Genomic DNA, 23,246 nt, shown 5'->3' on the forward strand with positions numbered 1-23,246 from the left:
CTGCATTGTTGGTGGGAGTGTAAACTTGTTCAACCACTTTGGAAATTAGTATGGAGGTTCCTCAAAAGACTCCATATAGAGCCCCCTATGACCCAGCAATCACAATTTTGGGCATTTACCCAAATGATCATAAACAAGACCATACTAAAGCTATCAGCATAACTATGTTTATTGCAAAATTATTTACCATAGCTAAGATATGGAACCAACCCAGATGCCCCTCAGTAGATGAATGGATCAAGAAAATGTAGTATATATACACAATGGAATTCTATGCCTCCATCAGAAAGAATGACATTGCCCCATTTGTTAGGAAATGGAAAGACTTGGAAAAAATTGTATCAAGTGAAGTAAGCCAGGCCCAAAGAAACATAGGTCCCATGGTTTCCCTTATTTGCAAAAACTAGTATATGTCTGAGTCAAACAGAAAAGGTCAGATATGTTGATGTTAGGTGAGATGAGCCCCAAGATAAGTATTCAAACGTTTTTTCTTTCTTGCAATTGTTTCTAACACATTTATAAGATTATTTCTTTGTTGCTTTGTATGTCCCTCCCTCACGGTTTAACCCCTGCTTTCACTGTATTTGATGTTGGTATAATTTGTGGAGGGGAAGGGAAAAAACAAATCGTTTAACTAGGGATACAGGTGGACCCATTGTGGGGAAATGGGAAGGGATGGGAAGGGGAAACAAAGGAGGAGGCAACAATGCTTGATAAGAAATGTACTCATGGGCTGGGAAGGTGGTTCAGTGGTAGAGCGCTTGCCTTGCATGCCAGAGGCCCTGGGTTCGATTCCTCAGCACCACATAAGCAAAAAGAAAAAAGCCGGAAGTGGCGCTGTAGCTCAAGTGGTAGAGCGCTAGCCTTGAGCTGAAGAGCTGAGGGACAGCGCCCAGGCCCAGAGTTCAGGCCCCACGACCGGACTCAAACAACAACAACAAAAGAAATGTACTCATTACCTTGCCCATGCAATTGTAACCCGTCTGTGCGGTATTTTCACAATAATAGTAATAAAAAGATGAAGGCCAGGACTAGGCATCCTTCCTCCTTCCAGGGCCGCGGCGGCGGCAGGCCCCGCCCCCTCCAGAGCAGACGTCACCGAGCGGGCGCGGCAAAGCGCCGATGCCGTTGGTGGGGCGGGGTCTGAGAAGGGCGCCGTGGCAGCGTCGCAGCTGACGCGATTGACGCGGCGCCCGCTAGGCCGCAGCCCCGCCGCTCCAGAGCGGGCCCGCCTCGGCCCGCCCCCCTCCCCCGCCTTCCCGGCCGGCCTCCGCGCGTTCTGTCAGACTGTAGACGCGCGGCGCGCCCTCCCTCCGCCGGCACCTCGGAGCTGCGGCTCCGGCGCGGGCACACCCCCCACGTCCCTAGCGGCACTACCGCCCGCACTCAGCTCCGCCCAGCCCTCGGCTGCTCAGCCGCACGCCTTCCCGCCTGCGGCAACATGGCACACGCACCGGCACCCTGCCCCAGCCCTCGAGGCTCCGGGGATGGCGAGATGGGCAAGCCCAGGAAGGTGGCGCTCATCACAGGCATCACCGGCCAGGTGAGTGCTGAGGCGGGAGCTAGCCGGGCCTGCTGTAGCCCGGCACGTGTGCTCCTCGCCTGGCGCTGCGGGTACAGTGCTCCGGCCGTCCCGGAAGGTGTCTGCGGCCGGGAGGTGGGACCGACGCTGCGGCTGGCGGGAGCGGTGGCTGTGGGAGGGGGTCCCCTCCCAGGCTCTGGTCCTCTTCTGGGGTGTGAGCTTGTGTTTCCGGGGGTCCTACGGGGTCTTCTGCCCGCCAGGTGACCGCAGCTCTAGTTTTCTCCGAGCCCAGGAAGGTGCACTTGGAATCTCGTTCTTGGCAAAATGCAGTGCTGGGGATGGGAAAAGAACCTGTTACCTGTCCGTGTGTCCGCGGTGCGCTGGTGTGTTGGTTCCCCTCACCAGATTTCCAGACAGAAAACTGAAAAATAAAAGGAAGAGCTCTGGGTTCAAAGTAGGATTCCCACCCCTCCCGAAAACTGACAATATTTTTATTGTTACTTTTAGTTATACAGACTTCTGAGACTAACATTCACACATGACTGGTTCAAAAGTGAGGCAAGGGTCCCACTTCCCAAGAAGCGAGTCCCTTGAGTGAAGTGGCGCCTCATGTCATCGGCTGAGCAAGGCTAGTTTGTGGCAGTTATCATTCTTGTGCATCTTGTAACATGTAGGGCTGACCACCGTGTCCTATCAAGCCGTGCCCTTTAAAGTTTAATGGTGATGAAATAGTCATATATGTATTGCTATAGAAAAATAATGTGAAGTGTGCCCCTACATATCTCCTAGTGGTAACCAATATAATGTTGATAAAATAAGATGAAGGTAATAGTGTATATTATAATTACTATGCTCTAGTCATTTCACGAATATTAACTCATTAGTTCCTGTATCAGACTCCTTACTGATGTGGTAATTGAGAAATAGGAGTTTTATTTAACTGATGCTAAACATCTGGTTGGTGTCCATTTGTTATCAATACACATTAGAAAAGAAGTTAACCTGGAGCCGGTGGCTTGTGCTTGTAAACCTAGCTACTCAGGAATTTGAGATCTGAGGATCAAGGTTTGAAGACAGCCCAGGCAGGAAAGTCCATGAAACTCTTAATCTGCAATTAACCACCAAAAACTGAAAGTGGAACTGTGGCAGAACTGATAAAGCACCAGACTTGAGTGATAAAGCTAAGGGACAGTGCCCAGGTCCCGAGTTCAAGTCCCAGTACCAGCACTGGGAGAAGTTGTAGTAACTAGATATGCTACTAGATACTGATTGATTTCTAGTTATATATCTTGTTTATTGTTATCACTATAGACATGTATTAATAAACTGGGGCTGGGAAGGTGGCTCAGTGGTAGGGTGCTTGCCTTGCATGCATGAGGCCCTGGGTTTGATTCCACAGCACCACATAAGCAGAAAAAGCTGGAAGTGGCGCTGTGGCTCAAATGGTAGAGTGCTAGCCTTGAGCTGAAGATCTGAGGGACAGCGCCCAGGTTCAGAGTTCAGGCCCCCACAACCTGAAAACAAAAATGTTAAGAGGAATGAGTGGGAGATAGCGAAGTAGAAAAGGCTGTATAGAAAACCCATAAAGTCAGGCAGTTAAGACAACTTAGGGCTTCTATACTATCTCCTCCCTACCTCTCTCTCTCATTCAAGGCTCCCCAAATGCATTCTGCAACTGAGCCACATCCTTAGCCCTTTCTTCTCTCTCTTTTTTTTTTCGAGAGAGACATTTCAATAATAATAATAGCAACAACAACAATAATAATAATTCCCTTTTGTAAGTTCTTAGGCTGGACCTGAAGCTCAGATCTTTACTAAATTTATTTAATCTCTTGAAAGTAGAGACTTTTTCTTTTTAAGAAATGACAAGAAATTAAGATGTCAGTGTACTATATTTGTGTAGCTAATATCAATTTAAGTAATCAGCAGTATGAATTAGTGCAGGTTAGAAATGGAACTTTAGAACTTTATTTGCTGGTATTGTGTGGCGAAGAGGTGGCTAGCCACTCTAGTTTCTTGGCAGACTGCTATTGGGAGTGGGGTGTGTGGACGTATCTCTTGAAGTGCCATTCTCAGCATGATTCCCTGACCAGAGTTTTTAGCTTCTCACTACATTTCTAGCTTTAAATACCTTTTTTTCCGGTCAGGCTTTCTCTAATCCCTGTCCCAGCATCTTCATTTCCTGCAACGTCTGCCCTTGGAATCATCTTCTTACTTATGTTGCATTGGCTTCCTGATGTAGCTTTACAGTGCTGAGCTCTGTAGCTGCCAGTTAAGTACTTGCTGATGGAATTGATTGCTTTTCTGTGCTGTTTCAATGACTCTTGACCTGGGTAACAAGGATCCTTGGAGGATTGACATTAAGGCAAGAGGGGGCCATATCAGATTGCATATTTTTCCTGATATTAGTTGAGAATTGCTGAGATACTGATTGTGCTAGGCATTTTGTATATCCCTGCCTAAGAGAGGTAAAACTTGATTTGAAAGCAGACATTTGGATGGTACTGGATGGCCAGGAAGGCTTCGAATTGGATCCCCATTGTAGTTTGTACTGTTTTTTTACACCAGGCTAAATAAGGTTAAATCTGTCCTTGAGATCTCATATACTCTAAGCCTCTGGTAAAGCCACATACATTAGTTGAAAGAGAGAAAGAGACTGACTGATTCAACAGCTCTGGCTTTTAGTGCTGTCCTGGCAACGTAATGAGTTGTTTCTATTTGGGAACAATACAGGTATCAGGATGTCTTACCTGTTCTGCTCCTCTTCCAGTATATATTCTTAGGCTTTTAATTTTGGCTTTCCCATACTGTCCTTGGCACAGTAGTTGTGAATCCTTTTCCAAACTGGAATCTTTATTAAATTACCTTCAAAGAAACCCAGGCTCTGGCTTTGCATTACTGTCTAGGCTCTCTGCCAACTATTCTCAAAACCCATTTCCACTATCTAATGATGTTTGTTATTCTTTATTATACTTATGGAAATGTTCTTGCTGTTCTTTGAGTATTTCTGACTTGCACTTCTTTGGAGTCATTATTTATGGTGGAATGGACGTTTTATTCATTTTCACTTGACTGAAAGCCTCAGTGTTTTCAGACTAATTTTGCCAATGCAGTGATTTTCTTTATATTTATGTATAGGTAAAGTCTACCTGTCTTCTTTCTTCCTGTTTGCAATCTACTTTTAGATAGAAATCTTATTTTCAGTTTATTATCTCCCATGTGGGTTCCTGTACTGGCTAGCTACACGGGAGTCTTGATATATTTGAGGATTGTTGTTTGATCAATTGGGGCAAACAAATCAGATTGTTTATACTGTTCCTTGAAAATATTTTACTACACGCGAATTTTTGGGGAATCCTTTCTTGGACCTTCATAATGTCTATTTTTTTAACTTCAAGGGTGACAAAGTTTGTAGGAAGTTTTTAATCATAATTATTAGTTACAATTGGAACATGTACCACCAAAGTTTGGTAATATTGTGTGTGTATTTTGTGTGTAATGCTTGAGAACTAGGTTTGATTATAGTATTCATTGTATTGCTTGGTATGTTTAAACAGAAACAAGTTCCTTAATGTAGAGCAAGGTAGTTAATAATTTGGCCCTTTGTTCAGTCTATAAGGCATAGTTTTTTATTTCTTACAAGGACACTTGTGTATAAACGTTCAAAAATTTTTTTTTCAGTATTCTTTTTTTTTCCTCCCTCAAACTGTATTTTCACTTAAAAATGATTGAATCAAGCAAGGTGTAGTGGCTTGTGACTGTAATCCTAGGTTCTCAGAAGGCTGAGGTTGGGAGGATAACAGTTTGAGGCCTTCCTGGACAAAAAAGTTTATGAGCTGTAGTACACACCTGTCATCTCAGCTATGGTGGGAAGGATAAATAGGATTATAGTCCAGTTTGGCCTAGGCAAAACTTGAGAGTTTAATCTCAGAAATAATCCAAGCAAAAAGGGCTAGATTTACGTCTCAAGTCCTAGAGTGCTTGACCAAAAAGAGTGAAACTCTTGAGTTCAAACCCTGGTGCCAAAAGAGAAAAAGAAAAGAAAGAAGTCTTGGAATTTCTCAGGTATATTTAAGTTGTAGGAGGTTTTAAATAATTTCAACTTATATAAGTATCTTTTTCATTGAGCACATATAGATTTTAACCTTTACAGGAATAGAATGTTTAACCTCTGTAAGACAGAATGTTATTATAGAAATTTTGGTTATTTGTTTAAAGAAAATTTATTATAAAAGTATCAGTCTCTTGTGCATTTTACATTGAAACCTTACAATACTGAACCAAAGAATGTGTAATGGTAAAGGAACTGAATTAACATTGAAAGAGAAGTGCATAGCATTCATTCATATATTCACAGCACTGAGATATAGATTTCATAGACGTCCAGTTTCTTCTATCAACGTATGCTTTTTTTTTTTTTTTTGGTTGGTCGTGGGGCTTAAACTCTGATTTTGGGCACTGTCCCTCAGCTCTTCAGCTCAAGGCGAGTGGTCTACTGCCTGAGCCACAGTTGAGCCACAGTGCCACTTCCAGTTTTCTGAGTAGTTTATTGGAGATAAGAGTCTCACAGATTTTCATGCCTGGGCTGGCTTTGAACCGTGATCCTCAGATCTCAGGCTCCTGAGTAGCTAGGATTACAGGTGTGAGCCACCAGCACCCAGCTTCAATATATGCTTTTTGAAGTAAATAATGTCATAAATTTGGAGATGGTTACTTTATGTAGTTAGCATTATTTCACTCACCAAATTTGGATATGTTTTGTTTTCTAGTGTTGTGATTCTGGAATTATGTCCTAAGAATTTAAGTGGTGTTTTCAATAATAAGCTGAGAATATTTGTGCTCTGATACCCAACAGAATACAAGAATTTCCAGAGATATTCAGTATTTCAAATTTCCCTTGTCAGATCAGTCAGTAGAAAACACACCAACCAAAAGAAAGCGACTAAAATAAAACCCCAAACATTAATATATGTATTTAAAAGTGAACACATAAGACAACTATTAGACTTTTAAAAAAATACTGTAATTTCAGCTTTTATAAGACTTTAACAGGTATAGGAATTACTTGGGAAGTAGCACCTTGAATCCTACTGGGATAATGGAAAATGGAACTGTTGGATAGTTGGTAGGTCATAGAGAAGAGCCAATTGTATGTCTAACTTCAGGAACTTTTAAAAAGCAGTTGAATATGGGAGTTTTTGTTCTAAATTTCTAAGGGAAAGGGAGTATTTTAAAAGATACTATTTTATCTAGTCTAGTTATGTGATTTGGACAAATTGGAAATATCACAGGGTTCACTGTATATATAGGACATAGTGGAAGGCTTTGATTTGGTTCTAGGCAACCTGAAATTAGCTCTTTGAAGAGTCAAAAGCACTTAACATTTATGGGCTTTTTTATTCCTTTAATGTACATTAAAAATTGATGTAAATATATATAGCAAATAAATTTTCTTTTAGATTTCCTAAGTTAAAATTTATAGCATATGTAGTAGAATCTAGGCTTTAGTAAGACATTTAGTAACATGAATTAATGTTAATGTTTTGGTTCGGGAGAATTTCAGAAATTAATCTACTTGGGAGGATTCTAAAGAAGAGCAAGCTCTTGGCTCTACTGAGAGGTCTTCAGAGCCTGATAAAGGCTTTCCTGGAACATCTTGGTGAGACTACCCTTTAGGGCTATAGGGAAACATCCAGGTTTACAGGTAGAGGCATATGTAGAACAACTTGGCTGATATTTTGCTCTTCTCAGGTAGAACAATCAAGTTTGCTTTGAATGGTTACCTTTATAACTTGATACTTTTTTTTTTTTAACCAGTCCTGGAGCTTGAACTCAAGACCTGGGCACTGTTCCTGAGCCTCTTGTGCGCAAGGCTAGCACTCTACTACTTGAGTCAGAGTATAACTTCTGGCTTTTTCTGGTACTAAGGAATCAAACCCAGGGCTTCATGCATGCTAGGCAAGTACTCTACCACTAAGCCACATTCCCAGCCCCCATTTTTTGTTTTTTATTTAGTTACAGTAAGATTGTGTTAATAGGCAAGCATTTTTGTCAGGGATGATGTTGGCTTAGAGTCCATTTCTGTTGCCTGAATTTTTGCCTTGGAATTAGTAGAAATCTGTCTTTAAATAAAAGGCGGAGTAGGGATGGATTTGATTCCTGGTCTCAGTACTTACAAGGTGTATCTGGCAAACTTCTGTACCTCTCTGTACCACCTTTATCTGTACCAGGAAATAATGAAACTACCTATATTAGGTAGTAACAGGTGCTATGTACAGTAGTGTTTAGGAAATGTGAGCACCATTGTTCTATTGCTTTGTTTTGTATAATATACCAGACTAATGCTGGCCACATACTACCTCCTGCTTTGTGAGATTGATGACCTGTCTCTTACATTGGAGTTTGGGGGCAGGATATCCTACAACCACTGGAAATGTATTTTAGGTACATCTTTAGGTACTCTCCTTCCCTACACCATCGTGCCCCAAGATCTGGTGCTATTACTCTTCAGAGACTGGCCACTCTTCTATTCCTTCATTGTCTCCTAAGCAGGGGCTTACCCTGCTTCTCAGATGTCATACCTGGACTCTTGTGAAAAGTAGGTGTTGGGCAAATTCTAACTCTGAGATCAAAGAAGGAGCTCTGTCATACTGCCTAGTTACTTCCCAGTAAAAGCATTATTAAGTTCTACTCTTTAACACTACATAAATTTGTTTCTAGTAGCTAAATTTATGTTCAATTGAATATTCTTCCAATGGAGAATGGTCTACAAGTTCAGATATCTGGTTTCTTTCTTTTTTTTTTTTTTTTGGTCGGTCGTGGGGCTTGAACTCTGGGCCTGGGCGCTGTCCCTCAGCTCTTCAGCTCAAGGCGAGCGCTCTACCACTTGAGCTACAGCTCCACTTCCGGTTTTCTGGTGGTTTTATTGGAGATAGGAGTCTCACGGTCTCTCCTCCCCGGGCTGGCTTTGAACCACTATCCTCAGATCTCAGCCTCCTGAGTAGCTAGGATTACAGGCGTGAGCCACCAGCACCTGGCAAACATCTGGTTTCTTTTTTTTTTTTTTTTTTCATCTGGTTTCTTAAGTGTGTTCTTGGAAGGATTTGTTAAAGGCTGACCCTTTGATTGGTTTCTGACATCAATAAAAAAGCCTACCAACCCCAGGTTGAAGTCTTACTCTTGTAGTTATAGAGAAGGGCCACTTTTTTTTTTTTAAATTGTACTGTGCAATGATATTCCTTCCCTTAAAAACAGTTTTATCTGTTTTAAAATGGGCTTAGCTCAAGGCAGATCATTTAAGGTAGAGGTAAAGGGTTGGAGTGGGAGTAAAGGAAAAAGGAGTGATTATAAAAGGGAAGGAGAAAGAGATGGAAGGGATGAGAGGTGCTGAGAAACATAGAAGATCAATATTGGCCTTTAGTCCTTGTTCTTTTTTGTGCTTAAATCCTGCTAGATCACTGATGATATTTCACATTTAATCTTGAGTTATATTGACCCAGCTTTGCTGCTTTTATCAAGTAAACCAAGCGTGCCCCAACAGTATTGCCCTTCTTTTGTTTCTTCGGTAAAGTATACAAGATAGGTAAATTGTCCCACTGCTGCTAAGATAGGTATGTTATGTCCAGGTTCAGCTCGTTTAACTTCACAATATAGGCTCCGTACAGGCCTCGGCCATGTTCTAAGAACAAGCATAGTTACATCTTTGTTGTCACTGAATATAAGCATGTGTCTGTTTTTTAGGTTGTCTGAAGGTACTGCATATTGCTGAGAAGGTGGAAAAGCTAGGAGGCCTGTGTTTGGTTGGTGGCCCTGAATTCTGAGCAACTGCACTTATAAAGCCCAAGAGAGATCTGGCCCTGACTTTTTCACTCTTATTTGTGTGCTCTCTGAGATTCAGTTCCCATTGTGACCAAGGCCCTGTGAAACAGCCTTTAATTCTGGAAACCCAAGGCAATAGTATCCATTCTTGCCTACCCCAGTCCTTCAATTTCAGTGTCTAATCTTAACCCATTGTGTTCTGGGTTCCATCTTGGGTATGTCCTGCTGAGCTAGCTTCTTCTCCATTTACTTTCTTGGGATTAATTTAATTCTTACCAGAATTAGGTATTTCTCTAGATTTATAAGTCATTGCAAAAGAGCTTCCCCACTCTCCAGTCGTGGGTCTTGAACTCTGGGCCTGGGCACTGTCCCTGAGTTCATCAGCTCAAGGCAAGTGTCTACCCTTGAGCCACAGCGCTACTTCTGGTTTCTGGCGGTTAATTGGAGATAAGAGTCTCATGGATGTTCCTACCTGGGCTGACTTAGAACTGTAATCTTCAGATCTCAGCCTTCTGAGTAACTAGGATTACAGATGTGAGCCACCAGCACCTGCCTACTTTTTTTTTATGCTATTACTGGGTCTTGAACTCAGAGCCTTGTATTCTTGCTTGGCATTTTTTGTTCATGCTGATACTGTACCACTTGTGCCACACCTCTAATTCTGTTTTTTTGCTGGTTAATTAGAGAAAAGAGTCTCTTAGATTTTTCTGCCCAGACTAGGTTTAAACCTCAATACTCAGATCTCTACCTCTAAGTAGTTAGGGTTATGGGAATGAGCTGCTGGTGGTCAGCTACTTTTCACTTCTTTTCCTTTGGTTTCAGTCTTTTCCAGAGAAAAGATAGTCACCTTTTGCAACTGGTCTACTGGATATGGATAGTGTAGTGGGTCTTGGATCTTTCTTGAGTGATTCTTTAGGATCATCAAGTATTAATGAGGGGCTTAAAAGGGACTAAATGCATTTGGAGGTTCTAGGGTGAGGATAATTCCTACCTGGATCATGTATAAGGTAAACCTGCTTAGCACCTCCCTTGGCCTCTGTTACAATTGTCATAGACATTATATAGTTTTTTTTTTTTAACTCAAATATTAATTCTTTTCATGGTTTTGTACTTTGAGAAAAGTGATATAATTTATGTTCATTGTTTTTTGACATGTTTGTGAATAATTTAAAAATGGTTCCTAAAGATTGCATTTCCAAAAAAAGATTGCATTTTCAGATGTTCTTATCCCATTTCTGCTTGTCTTAATAAGGAGGTTATGATATATTTGTTGTGACTATTGCTCATATAGAGTCTCAGGTTTTGTTAACAGTACACTCTGCTGAGATACTTGTTAGTTTAGCTGATTACATCACGTGGTAATGCCAAAATTTAGTTTATCTTTTATTTTTATTTTTTATCTTCCAGTACTGAGGATTGAATCAAGGGCCTTGTGTATACTTTTGTTCTCATGAACAATTATACTGAGTTATTCTGATAGTATTCATAATCTCACAGGTCTCTCTTGAACTTTGAGAATTGCATTCTGGGTCTCTACTGTGGAGAAGACTCCCAGCTTCATGAGTTCCAGAATTCTTTACCCAAGGCCAGTTCTGAACAAAATCAAATATAGGTGGCCCCTTCCATATCCATGAGTGCTACATCTGTAAATTCAGCTGATCATGGACAAAAATATTTGGAAAAAATCACATCTGTTCTGAACATACACAGACATTTTTCTTGCTTCCTAAACAATGTGTATAACAACTCCACATAGCATTCTATTGTATTAGGTATTTAAATAATCTGGAAATGATTTAAAGAATTGTGGAAGGTATGTGTAGGTTCTATTTAATTACAGTATTTTGCCATTTTCTGTGATTTGAACACATATGTGATTTGGGCATATATAGAGTGTCCTGGAACCAATCCTCTGAAGGTAAGGAAGGATATTGGATGTCATTGGTGAGTGCATGGAACAGGGTAAAAACTGGGGTTGCCCTTGTTCAAGAGGAGTGGGGAGGGAGAGCATTACAAATAGATACTTGGTTCTATTTAGGCTTTTTTGCTGATTTTCTGTTCTTGAAAGTTGGTCTAGTGTTGTGTAGCATGGTGATATGTTAGAAGGTTTTAGTAGAATGCAAAACAAAAATAGACCTTGATTTATTGATTCAGTGTTGGTTTTTAATATAAGGAACACTGTTATTATCCTTTATAAATTGTTTGTTTTTTTTTGTTATCCTTTATAAATTATTTGTTTTTTCTACTTTGATTTTTCCCTTCCCACTATTTAAAATCCTTTGCTGCTCCCTTTTCCTAGGTTAGGTTAGGTTAGGGATTGGTATGAGAACAACTTAAGTTCTGAGGACAGAGTTTACTTGCCAGGAAGTAAGAGTGGCCGAAGAGTGTAATGGTAGTTCTTTCCCTGCAGTAGTTGGAACAGATTGTTGGAGGTGGTCATTGTGCCTCAGGAAACTTCATAGAGCAAACATTGGGAATCTTTGAAAATTTCTAGGAGGAGCATTAGTCCTGTTTGTAGGTCATGGTCCAGATGGAAACTGGCATGTTTCTCTGACCCACCCATTTTATTATACCCTTGAAACACTTCCTTATTCTATTCTGTTAATATTTTGCAATTCCGCCCTTTTTAATCCCTAGCTTCCTGGGTAGTTGTAGATGCTTTTTTACTTCCTTTGTGCTGCGATTTTCATCACCACTGTTGATCTATACCAACTACACTGATCTGGATGCAGCCTGGAAGATCTAAGAGTAAATGATTCATCATTTGTACAGGTGGCATAGGGTACAATAGATTGGACCTCAAAAGAGACCTATAGTGTAATAGCAGGAGAAAGAACAAGGTGGAGAGGAGGTTTTCTCTTTTTGTCTGTCTTGAATGAGACCAGTAGAATACAAGGTCCTTGTTAATCTAAGCCAGTGTCTAAAATTGTTTTGACATATTTAAACCTCATCTCTGTCAATTCTTAGACCTTTTACTTTAAGGGCATTATTTAATCTCTGCCTCAGTGTAGTCTTTCATAAAATGGGGATAATAGTGCTATTTACTTTATAGGTAGGAGTTAAAAGGCACAATGTTTAGCATTAATAGTCAATATCCTTTTATATCTCTTATTTAAGAAAGCATGTTCCTTTATGGTCAATAAGCTTTCATTTTCTTTTTTCTGACCCTGGCTGCCTCTTAAAGGGCAGTAGTGAGTTCCTGCTTACCCTTTTAGTGGTGATTATGAATTATGTCTTTTGGTTGTTTTTTACTGCAAGGCATATTAAAAATATTTTTGACATTATTAGGATATGAATAAGTTTTAAATGAATTTGTCTTCATACTGTAAAATTCATTGTGATCACACTTTGTCAAAATAACATCTTAGATACCATGATTTTCAATAGTGTAATAGATAATGTATAGTTGAAATCAAAAGAAAGAATGGTTATGATTTTGTGAATGAGAACTAGAATTTTGAGCAAACCCAAAAATAAAACCGAGAGGACATCTATGTGCCAAACTGCTATGTACCATTTTTCAGAAGGCCACAACTAACAGAGGTAAGATAGTTACTGGCCTACTAAACTGTATTTGAAGAAAACTAAAGTAACCTGGCTGCTTAGGAGCCAGCAATCAGAGGGAGATCTATTTAATGTTCCTGTTTAAGGTAGTACCCAGAAGGTACGGTCTGTTGATGGGTTTGGCCCTATTCTGTTTGTTACTAGACAGAAAATGAAAGTTAAGTTCAGATTCATGGCTGGTCACATTTACAATAATCCACTTGTAAATGTATATTATCAGAGACAGTTCAAGCTGGATCAGAAATGTAAAAAGAAGAGGATGATAAACTAGTTCTTTAGTATAGATAGTTTGAAAAGCACTGCTTTGAAGGAGCCTGTTCAGTGATTAATAATACTCATAGCCTATAGCATGGTGTCAGTGTGCTCTTCAGTTAAAAAATTCTATAAAGATTCAGAATAATCTGCCTTTTACTTACATTTTACTTAATCTTAAAATTTTCATTTATTTTAGTAATATATTCAACTAATTTAAAGTATAAAAATGTAAAGCTACAAATGAGTGTTTATAAGAATCTTCCTGCCCATGTTCCCCTTCCCTGTTTTTTCCTCTCAGAGGAACTACTTAGACCATGTTTCTTGTGTTCATGTATATATGTATAATGGAGTTGGAGTACAAATGTATAATGCATATCATATCATCTTCTGTAAGAAATCTTGAGCTTTGGATAAATAGGGGCAGCAGTGTAGACTTAGACTTTTCTGTATTGATAATTGGGCTTAGAAAATTTTCTTTTGTTCAAACATGAGTTGTTTTAATAAATTGTGAGAAGAAAGAAAATATAGGCATTTATATTTACTGCTGGCTATATTGTGGGGTAGAAGGTATAGAATGATGAGACTGACAAGGATAAGCTGAAGAGTAAAAGCCACTATGCATTGAGTTATGTTCACAGGCAGGTCTTAGGTTCTTGGTAAATCACTACTAGAAGCAAGTAGAAAAATGGACCTGAAGGGTCCCACGTTTTGCTTCATAAAGTATAGCTGCTGCAATTTTATATCTGTCTGTCTGTCTGTCTTTATGTTTGTTTTTTGATGTTAGGGATTGAACATAGGGCCTAGTTAGACATGCTGGTCAGTGTTCTCCCACTGAGCTGTCCCACCAGTCTAGCTCTGGTAATTCTGGCATAGAAGTTTTTCTTGTGGACATTACATAATCTTGGCTATGAAATAATCTAAGCAAATACCATAGAGCATTTAATTGAAATATATTGATATCTGAAGTCATGGGCTTGTTATAGATGGGAGTTAGGCATTTTCTTTTAATGATATGTCCTAAATTTCTTTTTTAAACAGTGACAATAGGTTAATAGGAAAAATAAAGATAGTGAAGGAGAAGCAGACATATTTGCTTTTAGGTCAGATTTTGGGACATCATGATCTTGAATAAACTACCTTCTGTGCACCTCAGTTTCTAAACCTATAAAATGAGGATAACATTGAATTTTAAGATAGTTACCATATAACATAGCTTTCAACAAATGTTATGATAATGACAATCTGAAGCCTTATAAAATACAGGCACCTTAAAATCTTGTAATTGCTGAGGGAGATTTCTTTTTTTTTCCTATCAGTCCCAAGGCTTGAACTCAGGGTGTGGGTGCTGTCCATACTTTTGCGCATTTGAGCTGCTGCTCCATTTCTGGCTTTATTTATTTATTTTTTAGGTGGTTAATTGGTAAGTCTCAAGGACTTTGCCTGGGGTGGGTTAGAACTGTCATCCTCAGATCTCAGCCTCCTGAGATTACAGGCATAAATCACAGGCTCCCAGCTAAGGTAGATTTAAAAAAGCATTTATTTTCTTCTCTGGTTGTGAAAATGTGATATCACAGTGTGTTTGTGAAGCTGGATCATTAATTTCTGGTAAAGATTGGTTCTTTTTAAAAATTTACTTTTTTATTTTTGCCAGTTCTGGGGCTTGAACTCAGGGCCTGCTCACTCTCCCTCAGCTTTTGTTCAAGGCTAGCACTCTGCCACTTGAGCCATAGTGCCACTTCCAGCTTTTTCTGTTTCTGTGGTACTGAGGAATTGAACCCAGGGCTTCCTGTGTGCAAGGCAAGCACTCTACCATGAAGCCACATTCCCAGCCCTGAAGCTGGGCTTAATCCAAGAAACAATTTAAGGTGAAATATTTCATAATTTTTTTTTTGGTCTGTCGGTCGTGGGGCTTGAACTCTGGGCCTGGGCGCTGTCCCTCAGCTCTTCAGCTCAAGGCTAGTGCTCTATCACTTGAGCCACAGTACCATTTCTTGTTTTTTTCTGAGTGGTTTATTGGAGATAAGAGTCTCACGGTCTTTCCTGCCTGGGCTGGCTTTGAACCGCGATCCTCAGATCTCAGCCTCCTGAGTAGCTAGGATTACAGGTGTGAGCCACCGGTGCCTGGCCTTATAATTCTTTAATGATTTAGTCTAACTGGTTCTCATCTTTCATTTCCTGTAGGTAAACATCTTTCCATTTGGTTTTTCCTTACAACTAGAAGGAATTTCTGTGGATACAAAGCACAACAAGATGAGATTAGTTTTTGTTGTTTACAGTTTTTTTTTTTTCCTTAAAACTGTAGATTTCTAGAGGATGGGTTCTCTGTGTCTTTTTCTTCATATTCATGAGTTCATTATGATTCTCAACTTTGTTTTTTTTTCCATCTATTTTTTCTTCTAAGGTTTGTTCCAACTGAGCAGATGTTACAAGAAGAGGAGTATAGCTTAGTAGTAGAGCCCTTTCTTAGCATGTAGAAGGCCCTAGGTTTAATTCCCAGCACTGCAAAAAAGAAAAAGAAAAAAGAAAAGAGAGATAAATGACAAATTGACCTATCATGCTTCTTATGGTGGGAAGCTAGTGAAAAAGTGACAAGGAGTCTTTGAGGATACTAGTGAACTTCTGGGCCCATGCACAAAGGCTAATCCTTGTTTTGAAAACCATTTCTCAGCTCCTTGGAGCCAGAGAGCACTTATTTTCAGTCATTTTGTCCTTTAGGCACAGTCAGAATAATGACTTTAAATCAGATCACTAGGTGTCCTAGCTTAGATTTCAGAGAAGCAAGTATCCAATTATTTTTCTTCCTGTACCACGTACTACAGCTCAGAGGTACCCTTTTTAGTAGGACATAGTGGCATTTCTTATCTACATGCCTGGGCTGACTTCAGAGCCAGTACACAGCAGCACAGGAAACTGTGGGGCAGGACTTCTGCACTGTATAGTAGAGCTATAGAAAGTGCTGCCAGGTCCTAAGGCATGGTGGGTACATGTATGGTCAGGAGATGCATCCCAGTTAACTTTCCCTTCTTTGGAGAGGAGAAGAAATTACTGGCCAAGAGGGTGGACTTCAGTCCTGCCTACCGTGAGGAGACACATGTAAAGCATGTTCCTGTAAGATGTGTGCCAGCTTCTCACAGGGAAGAATGAAGACTATTGGTTATCTTAAAGATGTTCTTAATCTTAGGAATAAAATTTATATTTATGAAGATTGACAGTTCTATGTGAACCAATTTAAAAAATATATTTTTTCAGGGTGACTGATTCAACTAAAGCCTGCATCTTCTCCAACACAAAATCATGAATGCAAAACATATATGCACAGTTGTGCTCAGACTTGCTCATATACATGTTCACTTCCACTCAGGCATACTCACGTATGCTTTCATGTACACATGTGCACATTCATATACAAGCTCACTCCAGTTCAGACCATCTTGAAATGTATGCATGCTCCTTTGGGTAAGGAAGAACTTGTTTCATTCTAAATTGAGCCAACCATATTTTGTTAAAATACTGAAAATAATTTATACCATGAGAATTTGAAATGAGATGGGCTGTAATTCTTACATATTTTAAAAACATGTATATAATGTTCCTCCACTGAGCTATACCATCAGCCCAACATGTATGTATTTTTAAATCTTAAATACTATACAATTAAGGAAACTTATTTTCTGATATGACTTTTAAGTAGCATATTTTTGCCTATTAAAGCATTTTAATAATTCCAAATCTTTAAAACTTGTATCTGTATTCTGCCTTAATCCAAAAATGATTCAAGGCATTATTAGTTTAAACCTTTTATGGAGGAAAATTTCACATATATAGAGTAGAAATCGTAGTATAAAGAGCCTCTATGTACTCTCTTAGTTATAATTATTAATTCATAGCCAGATTTATTTCATATATAGTTCTATGTGTTCATACCCCTAAGTTCTTTTACAGTACATTCTAGGCATCATATTATTTCAGCTGCAGTTTTATAGCATTTATGTCTATAATTGGTTCTCTTAAAAACAACTATATTACCATTATTATATTTAGTAAGTTAATAATTCACTGTTAAATCAGATGTCAGTTTTCAGATTTTCAGTATTTTGATAATTCTTTAATAATTTGTTTGAATCAGGATCCAAATAAGGGTCATATGTCACAATTAATATCCTTATTCTACTTTCCTTCCTCTTCCTGTCCCTCTTTCTCTTTTTTTCCCCTCCTTCCTTTTATCTGTTATTTTCTATATCTTTTTCTGTATTTTACTTTACTTTCCCTCCCTTCCAGCTCCTTCCATTTGTTAAGGACACTGGACCATTTATTATTTTATGTTTCTTTGATAGTTTGAATTTGACTTGTTACATTCACTTGTTGCATTGCCTTTATTTTCTATAAATTAGGCAGGTTCTGTCTTGGTTTGGGAAGAGGGGGGGACTTACAGTTGGTCTTGTTTGTGTACTTCCTTTAATAGGATTATGATATCTTTTTTTTACATAATATCAGGAGCCATTTAAATCATTGTCATGATTCATTATTTCACTAGAAATTATAAAGTGGGGCCAATCTAATTCTGTGATAAAACTAAGCCAAGTTACACTGGAAGTATATCTCAAGTGGTAGAACACTTGGCTAGGAAGTTCTAAGCATCAAGTTAAATCATCAGTAACCTCCCACTGCATATAAATAGCCAACATACTTTTTTTTGTCAGTTGTGGGGCTTGAACTCTGGGCCTGGGCTCTGTCCCTGAGCTCTTCCACTCAAGGCTAGCGTTCTACCACTTGAGCCACAGTACCACTTCTGTTTTTCTGTTGGTTAATTGGAGATAAGAGTCTTATGGAGTTTCCTGCCCAGGCTGGCTTTGAACCCCGATCCTCAGATCTCAGCCTCCTGAGTAGCTAGGATTACAGGTGTGAGCCACTGGTACCCAACATACTTTTATAAAAATAAGCTTATGATAAATACTGTATATTTGGTTGTGCTAAGGGTTGGGAAATGAACAATGTGTTCAGTTTTCTATCCTTGCCATCTTTAATGACTTTGTTTTATAACATCCTCTAATGTGATCTATTTTTTAGTATCATTATGAACTTAGGAATTAAATATTTTTGATGTGTATCAGTCTGTTGTGCCTTCATGCTACAGTTGTCATAATCTGTGTCAAGGTAACCTTTCCATTTGGCCTCTGTGTCTTGAGTCCATCTTGATAGCCTTTCTGATAGGATGAGATCATCTGTATATTTTCCTCTTTTAAGTATGGAATCCGTATTCTTTTTCCAAGGATCCTGCACAAACATTTAAATTTCAAACTCTTTAAAAAGATTTACCACTGTTGTGAGCATATTAGAATATGCCTAAAAATCCCAGTGCTTAGAAGACAGAAGCAAGAAAATCTAAACTCTGAGGTTAGCCTTTATATACAGACTTTGTGTCAAAAAACAAACAAACATAGCATTGTACTTTATAATCCTGTTTTTGTTAAAGTATTGGTGTTCCATCCCCAAATCTTGTCACCTGTTTGAACAAAATTTCTTTGAATATTGGTTGTTGCTCCAGGTCTTGCCTTCTTTAAGCTTGAGTTCTAGTCTCCCTCATCCCAGATTGCAGTGATCTGTGCTCTCTTTCTTTTTTCAATATTTTTTTATTGTAAAAATACTGTACAGAGGAGTTACAGTTACATGAGTAAGGTAATGAGTACATTTCCTATTGAGCATTGTTACCTCCTCCATTGTTTTTCCTCTACCATCCCTTCCCCCCAACTCCTCTCCCCCTCTCCCCCTAAGTTGTAAAGTTCGTTTTCAACATAGTGTCTTGTACATCTCATTGTTACAATGGGTCAACCTGTATCCTTATTTCAGCATTTTGTTATTTCCCTTCCCCTCCCCAAATTAGAAAAGTGCATATACAAGATGGCAGAGCACCGACATCAATACAGTGAAAACCGGGGTTATACTGTGGGGGAAGAACATACAAAAGAAACAAAAAAAATCACATAGTACATTTTAAATACATTAAAAACCATAGCAAGAAAGAAAAAATCACTTGTGTTCCTATCTTGGGGTTCATATCACTTAACATCATCTTATATGGTCACATGTACATAGCTTGACCTTTTCTGCTTGTCCTAGACTTATACTAGTTATTGCAAATAAGGGAAACCGTGGGACCTATGTTTCTTTGGATCTGGCTTACTTCACTTAATATAACTTTTTCCAAGTCGGAAAGCTAAAATTCTTTTGACCTGTGCTTTCATTTCTCAAATACATTGCCACTAGTAGACTTCTGATAGGATTTACCTTTTATTTATTTTTTTTTTTGTTTGTCATGGGACTTGAACTCTGGGCCTGGGTGCTGTCTCTCAGCTCTTCAGCTCAAGGAGACCACTCTACCACTTGAGCCATAGTGCCACTTCTGGTTTTCTGGTGGTTAATTGGAGATGAGTCTTTCTTGCCCGAGACTTTCCGGCCGGAACTGGCTTTGAACAGAGATCCAGCTAGGATTACAAGTGTGAGCCACTGGAGCCCAGCTAGGGTTTACTTTTGCAGTCTTTTTTTTTTCTTTCCCCTGGTTGTGGGGCCTGAACTCTGGGCCTGAGCACTGTCCCTCAGCTCTTCAGCTCAAGGCTAGTGCTCTACCACTTTGATCCACAGCACCACTTCCAGCTTTTTCTGCTTATGTGGTGTTGAGGAATCGAACCCAGGGCCTCATGCATGCAAGGCAAGCACTCTACCACTGAGCCACTTTCCCAGCCCAGGGTTTACTTTTTAAATGGATCTTTTTTTTTTTCCCTAGGTGTTGCCACAGTAAAGCACAGTCCAGCAATCTGTTCTGGTCTACTGTAGTTTTGTTGGTTTCCACAAGTACCTTTTCCCTTCCCCCACTTTATAATATAACTGTTTTATGGACTTTTATGACAAAGTTAATGTATATTTTTGCTCTCCTTTCACAAAGTCAGATCATATCAGTTATCCTACTTAATACTACCTACAACTGCTTTGTCAAGATTGAGTCTGTATTGTTACTTTCATTTCACAAATGAAGAAAATTGAAACCCAAAGAGCTTAATGGGCCTAAGGTCCTACCACTAGTAAAAGACAGATTAATGAGCTACAGGAATGATAATTTAGAATGCAGAGTTTTTTAAATCTGGCTTCCTTGACTGCTATAAATCAAGAGTCCGCCTTGCAATATATTTTGAGACACTTGAGTCAAGACAGTTTCAGAGGGCTTTCCTGAGTCATATTTGCTTGCTTCTGGTGATCTTTTGCTGTGAATTATGGCTTTATATTTTCTAATACTGTGAACAGATTGATGGTGAGCGTGTATGTTCCCTTTATTGGGTACAATCTTTAAAATTTTTTTTATTTTGTTGTAAAGGTGATATACAGAGGGGTTACAGTTACCTAAGTAAGGTAATGAGTACATTTATTGTCAAACATTTTTACTCCATTCCTTGTTTTTCTCCTACTTTCCCTCCCCTTGATCCCCCTCGCCCCCAAAATTGTAAAGTTCATTTCCAACATAATGTCTTGTGAGTATTGCTGTTGCATTGGTTCACTCTTGGTACTTTATTTAACCATTTTGTTATTCTCTTTCCCTTTCCCAATTCAGAAAAAAGATATATACAAGACACAGGGTGCCAGAATCAAAAACAGTGACGACAAGTGATAAACCAAAGGGGGAAAAAATGAAAGAAAAAAGAACTTCACACACTATGTTAAAAACAACAAAACAACATATTTTCCATATCTTGGAGTTCATTTCAATTAGCATCATTTTGTATGGTCATATGTACATAGCTATTGAGCTATTGTGATCCTTTGCTTGAACTATCCTAGACATGTCCTAATTATTACAAATGAGGGAAACCATGGAGCCTATGTTTCTTTGGGTCTGGCTTACTTTACTTAATATGATTTTTTCCGAGTGTTTCCATTTCCTTATGAATGAGACGATACCATTCTTTCTGATGGAAACATAAAATTCAATTGTGTATATATATATTACGTTTTCTTGATCCATTCATCTACTGAGGGGCATCTGGGTTGGTTCCATATCTTAGCTATGGTGAATAATGCTGCAATGAACATAGTTGTGCTGGTGGCTTTAGTGTGGGTTTGTTTGGGTAAATGCCCAGGAGTGAGATTGTTGGATCATAGGGGAGTTCTTGAGAGATAAAGTAGGGAGTTGTTTTGATTTCTTTATCTCTGAAGTAGGTATAGCTCTCTCTTTCCTTCTTTCCTCTACCTCCTGATCTTGTCTTGGAGATGCTAAACATGTACCTTTAACACTGAGACATACCCACAAGCCTCATAGTTATCCTTTATTGTAATTTTATTTCCTTGCTAGATAGGATTTTAAGGCTATGCAATTAAAAAAGAATATGCATTTTTTTTTTTTTTTCCCCCGGTCGTGGGGCCTGAACTCTGGGCCTGGGCACTGTCCCTCAGCTCTTCAGCTCAAGGCTAGCACTCTACCACTTGAGCCACAGCGCCACTTACGGCTTTTTTTCTTTTTGCTTATGTGGGGCTGAGGAATCGAACCCAGGGCCTCGAGCATGCAAGGCAAGTGCTCTACCACTGAGCCACCTTCCCAGCCCCAAATATGCATTGTTTTAAGCATAAAATTTCCATGTATGGCGTGTTCTGTAGTTTGCATTATGGTATACAAATTATAATGTTATTGAATTTTGCCTCCTTGAGTTTTGTTACTTTTTCCTCTTAGGCATAATTCTTTGAAATGGCCTTCATGGAAATGTTCAGTGCTGAAGCTGTGTCTTGTCAAAGTTGTGAAGGATGCCAGATGAACATGTTCATGTGCTAGACTACTTAAATCCTGGAGGAAAAATCCTCAAACTCTAGCTTTTCCCAGTGAAAATAATAGTAGCGCCTCTTGAGGAATTAGTTCAGACATTACTATTTCATAGTTTAGTCCATGTGTTAAAAAGTCTATTTTTGAGCTAATAGAACTTTTATTTTGTCACATCACAAAATGTCACATCTGACTTTTTAATAAATTGAATTACAAATATAACATAGGTTCTTGATGAAAAATAAGTAGGCAGTATAACATTAAACTTCCCCACATAGCTTTACTATATTTACTTAGTTGAATAAAGTACAATTCAGAAAGGATAAATTAAATTATTACCAATTATACATTGGTGATTTTAGGTGATTACAGCAGGAAAATGATAAGAAAGTTTTATTTTTGGAAAGATTCTGTTGTATGTATTTAAGAGTACTTAATTAGATTTGTTTTGGCTGTCTAAATGATCAGGGGTTATAAACTTGGTGGTCTTGTTTTCAAATGAAATGAATATTTCCCAGGAATTTGGGATTCTGTGGTAATTTGTTTTTCTGGCTCATTTTTCCTGCTGCAATTTGCCCTACAACATAGTCGTTGTCGTCGTCTTCTTCTTCTTCTTCTTCTTCTTCTTCTTCTTCTTCTTCCTCCTCCTCCTCCTCCTCCCCCCCCCCCCCCCCCTTCAGATTGGCATCTGCCTGTCTGCATCAGCCTTTCACATAGCTGAGACCTAGCTTATATGTTAAGATGTGGGGGTGTGGGGGGCATAACAGGGTGGGGAGAAGGTAAGGAGAGGATCTGGCTAACTTTTCTGAAGTGGACTCCAACTGCAGTGCTTTCAGTCCTTGCTTCCCAAATTAAATCACTGGGATTACTGGCATGTGCCACTGTACTTGGCAGAGGAATGTTAACATGAAAAATTTGTTTCTATCATGCATGTCAAGTTTAAAATTTTTCTGTTTTTTCAAAGTAAGGGTTTTGTTAAAAATGGTTTATTTGAATGTTTTGTGACATAAGCTCTGTTTAAAAAATATGTAGAACAGAAAGCACTATTTAATTGGTCTTGTCTGAAGTTTATGATGCAAATTAAGGAACTGTAATGGGAAGCATTTGAAACTATTGCCATTACACATTAAAAGTAATCTGATGTTATTTGAACATTACTTTGCCAAGTATTTTTTTTTTTTTTGTCATGGAATGAAATTACTTTACTTTCTCAGCAGATTATTTGTTGAGCATCCATTATGTTTTGGTAGGAGCAACATTGTTGAAAAGGCCTAGTAATTAAGTAAT

General features: G+C 38.9%; 1 protein-coding gene across 1 annotated transcript in view; it reads left to right on the forward strand.

Annotated features, from left to right (window-relative positions):
• Positions 1–1,293: 1,293 nt before the first annotated feature.
• Positions 1,294–23,246, forward strand: part of Gmds (GDP-mannose 4,6-dehydratase) — a 552,983-nt gene continuing 531,030 nt past the window's right edge. Inside the window, exon 1 of the mRNA XM_042680355.1 lies at positions 1,294–1,543. Within this exon, the coding sequence (XP_042536289.1) occupies positions 1,442–1,543 (102 nt within the window). The 5' untranslated portion in view covers positions 1,294–1,441. The remainder of the gene's footprint in view (positions 1,544–23,246) is intronic.

This window comes from Dipodomys spectabilis, unplaced genomic scaffold (assembly GCF_019054845.1).
Source record: "Dipodomys spectabilis isolate Male_0828 unplaced genomic scaffold, ASM1905484v1 ptg000059l, whole genome shotgun sequence".
In the NCBI taxonomy this organism is placed as follows: domain Eukaryota; kingdom Metazoa; phylum Chordata; class Mammalia; order Rodentia; family Heteromyidae; genus Dipodomys; species Dipodomys spectabilis.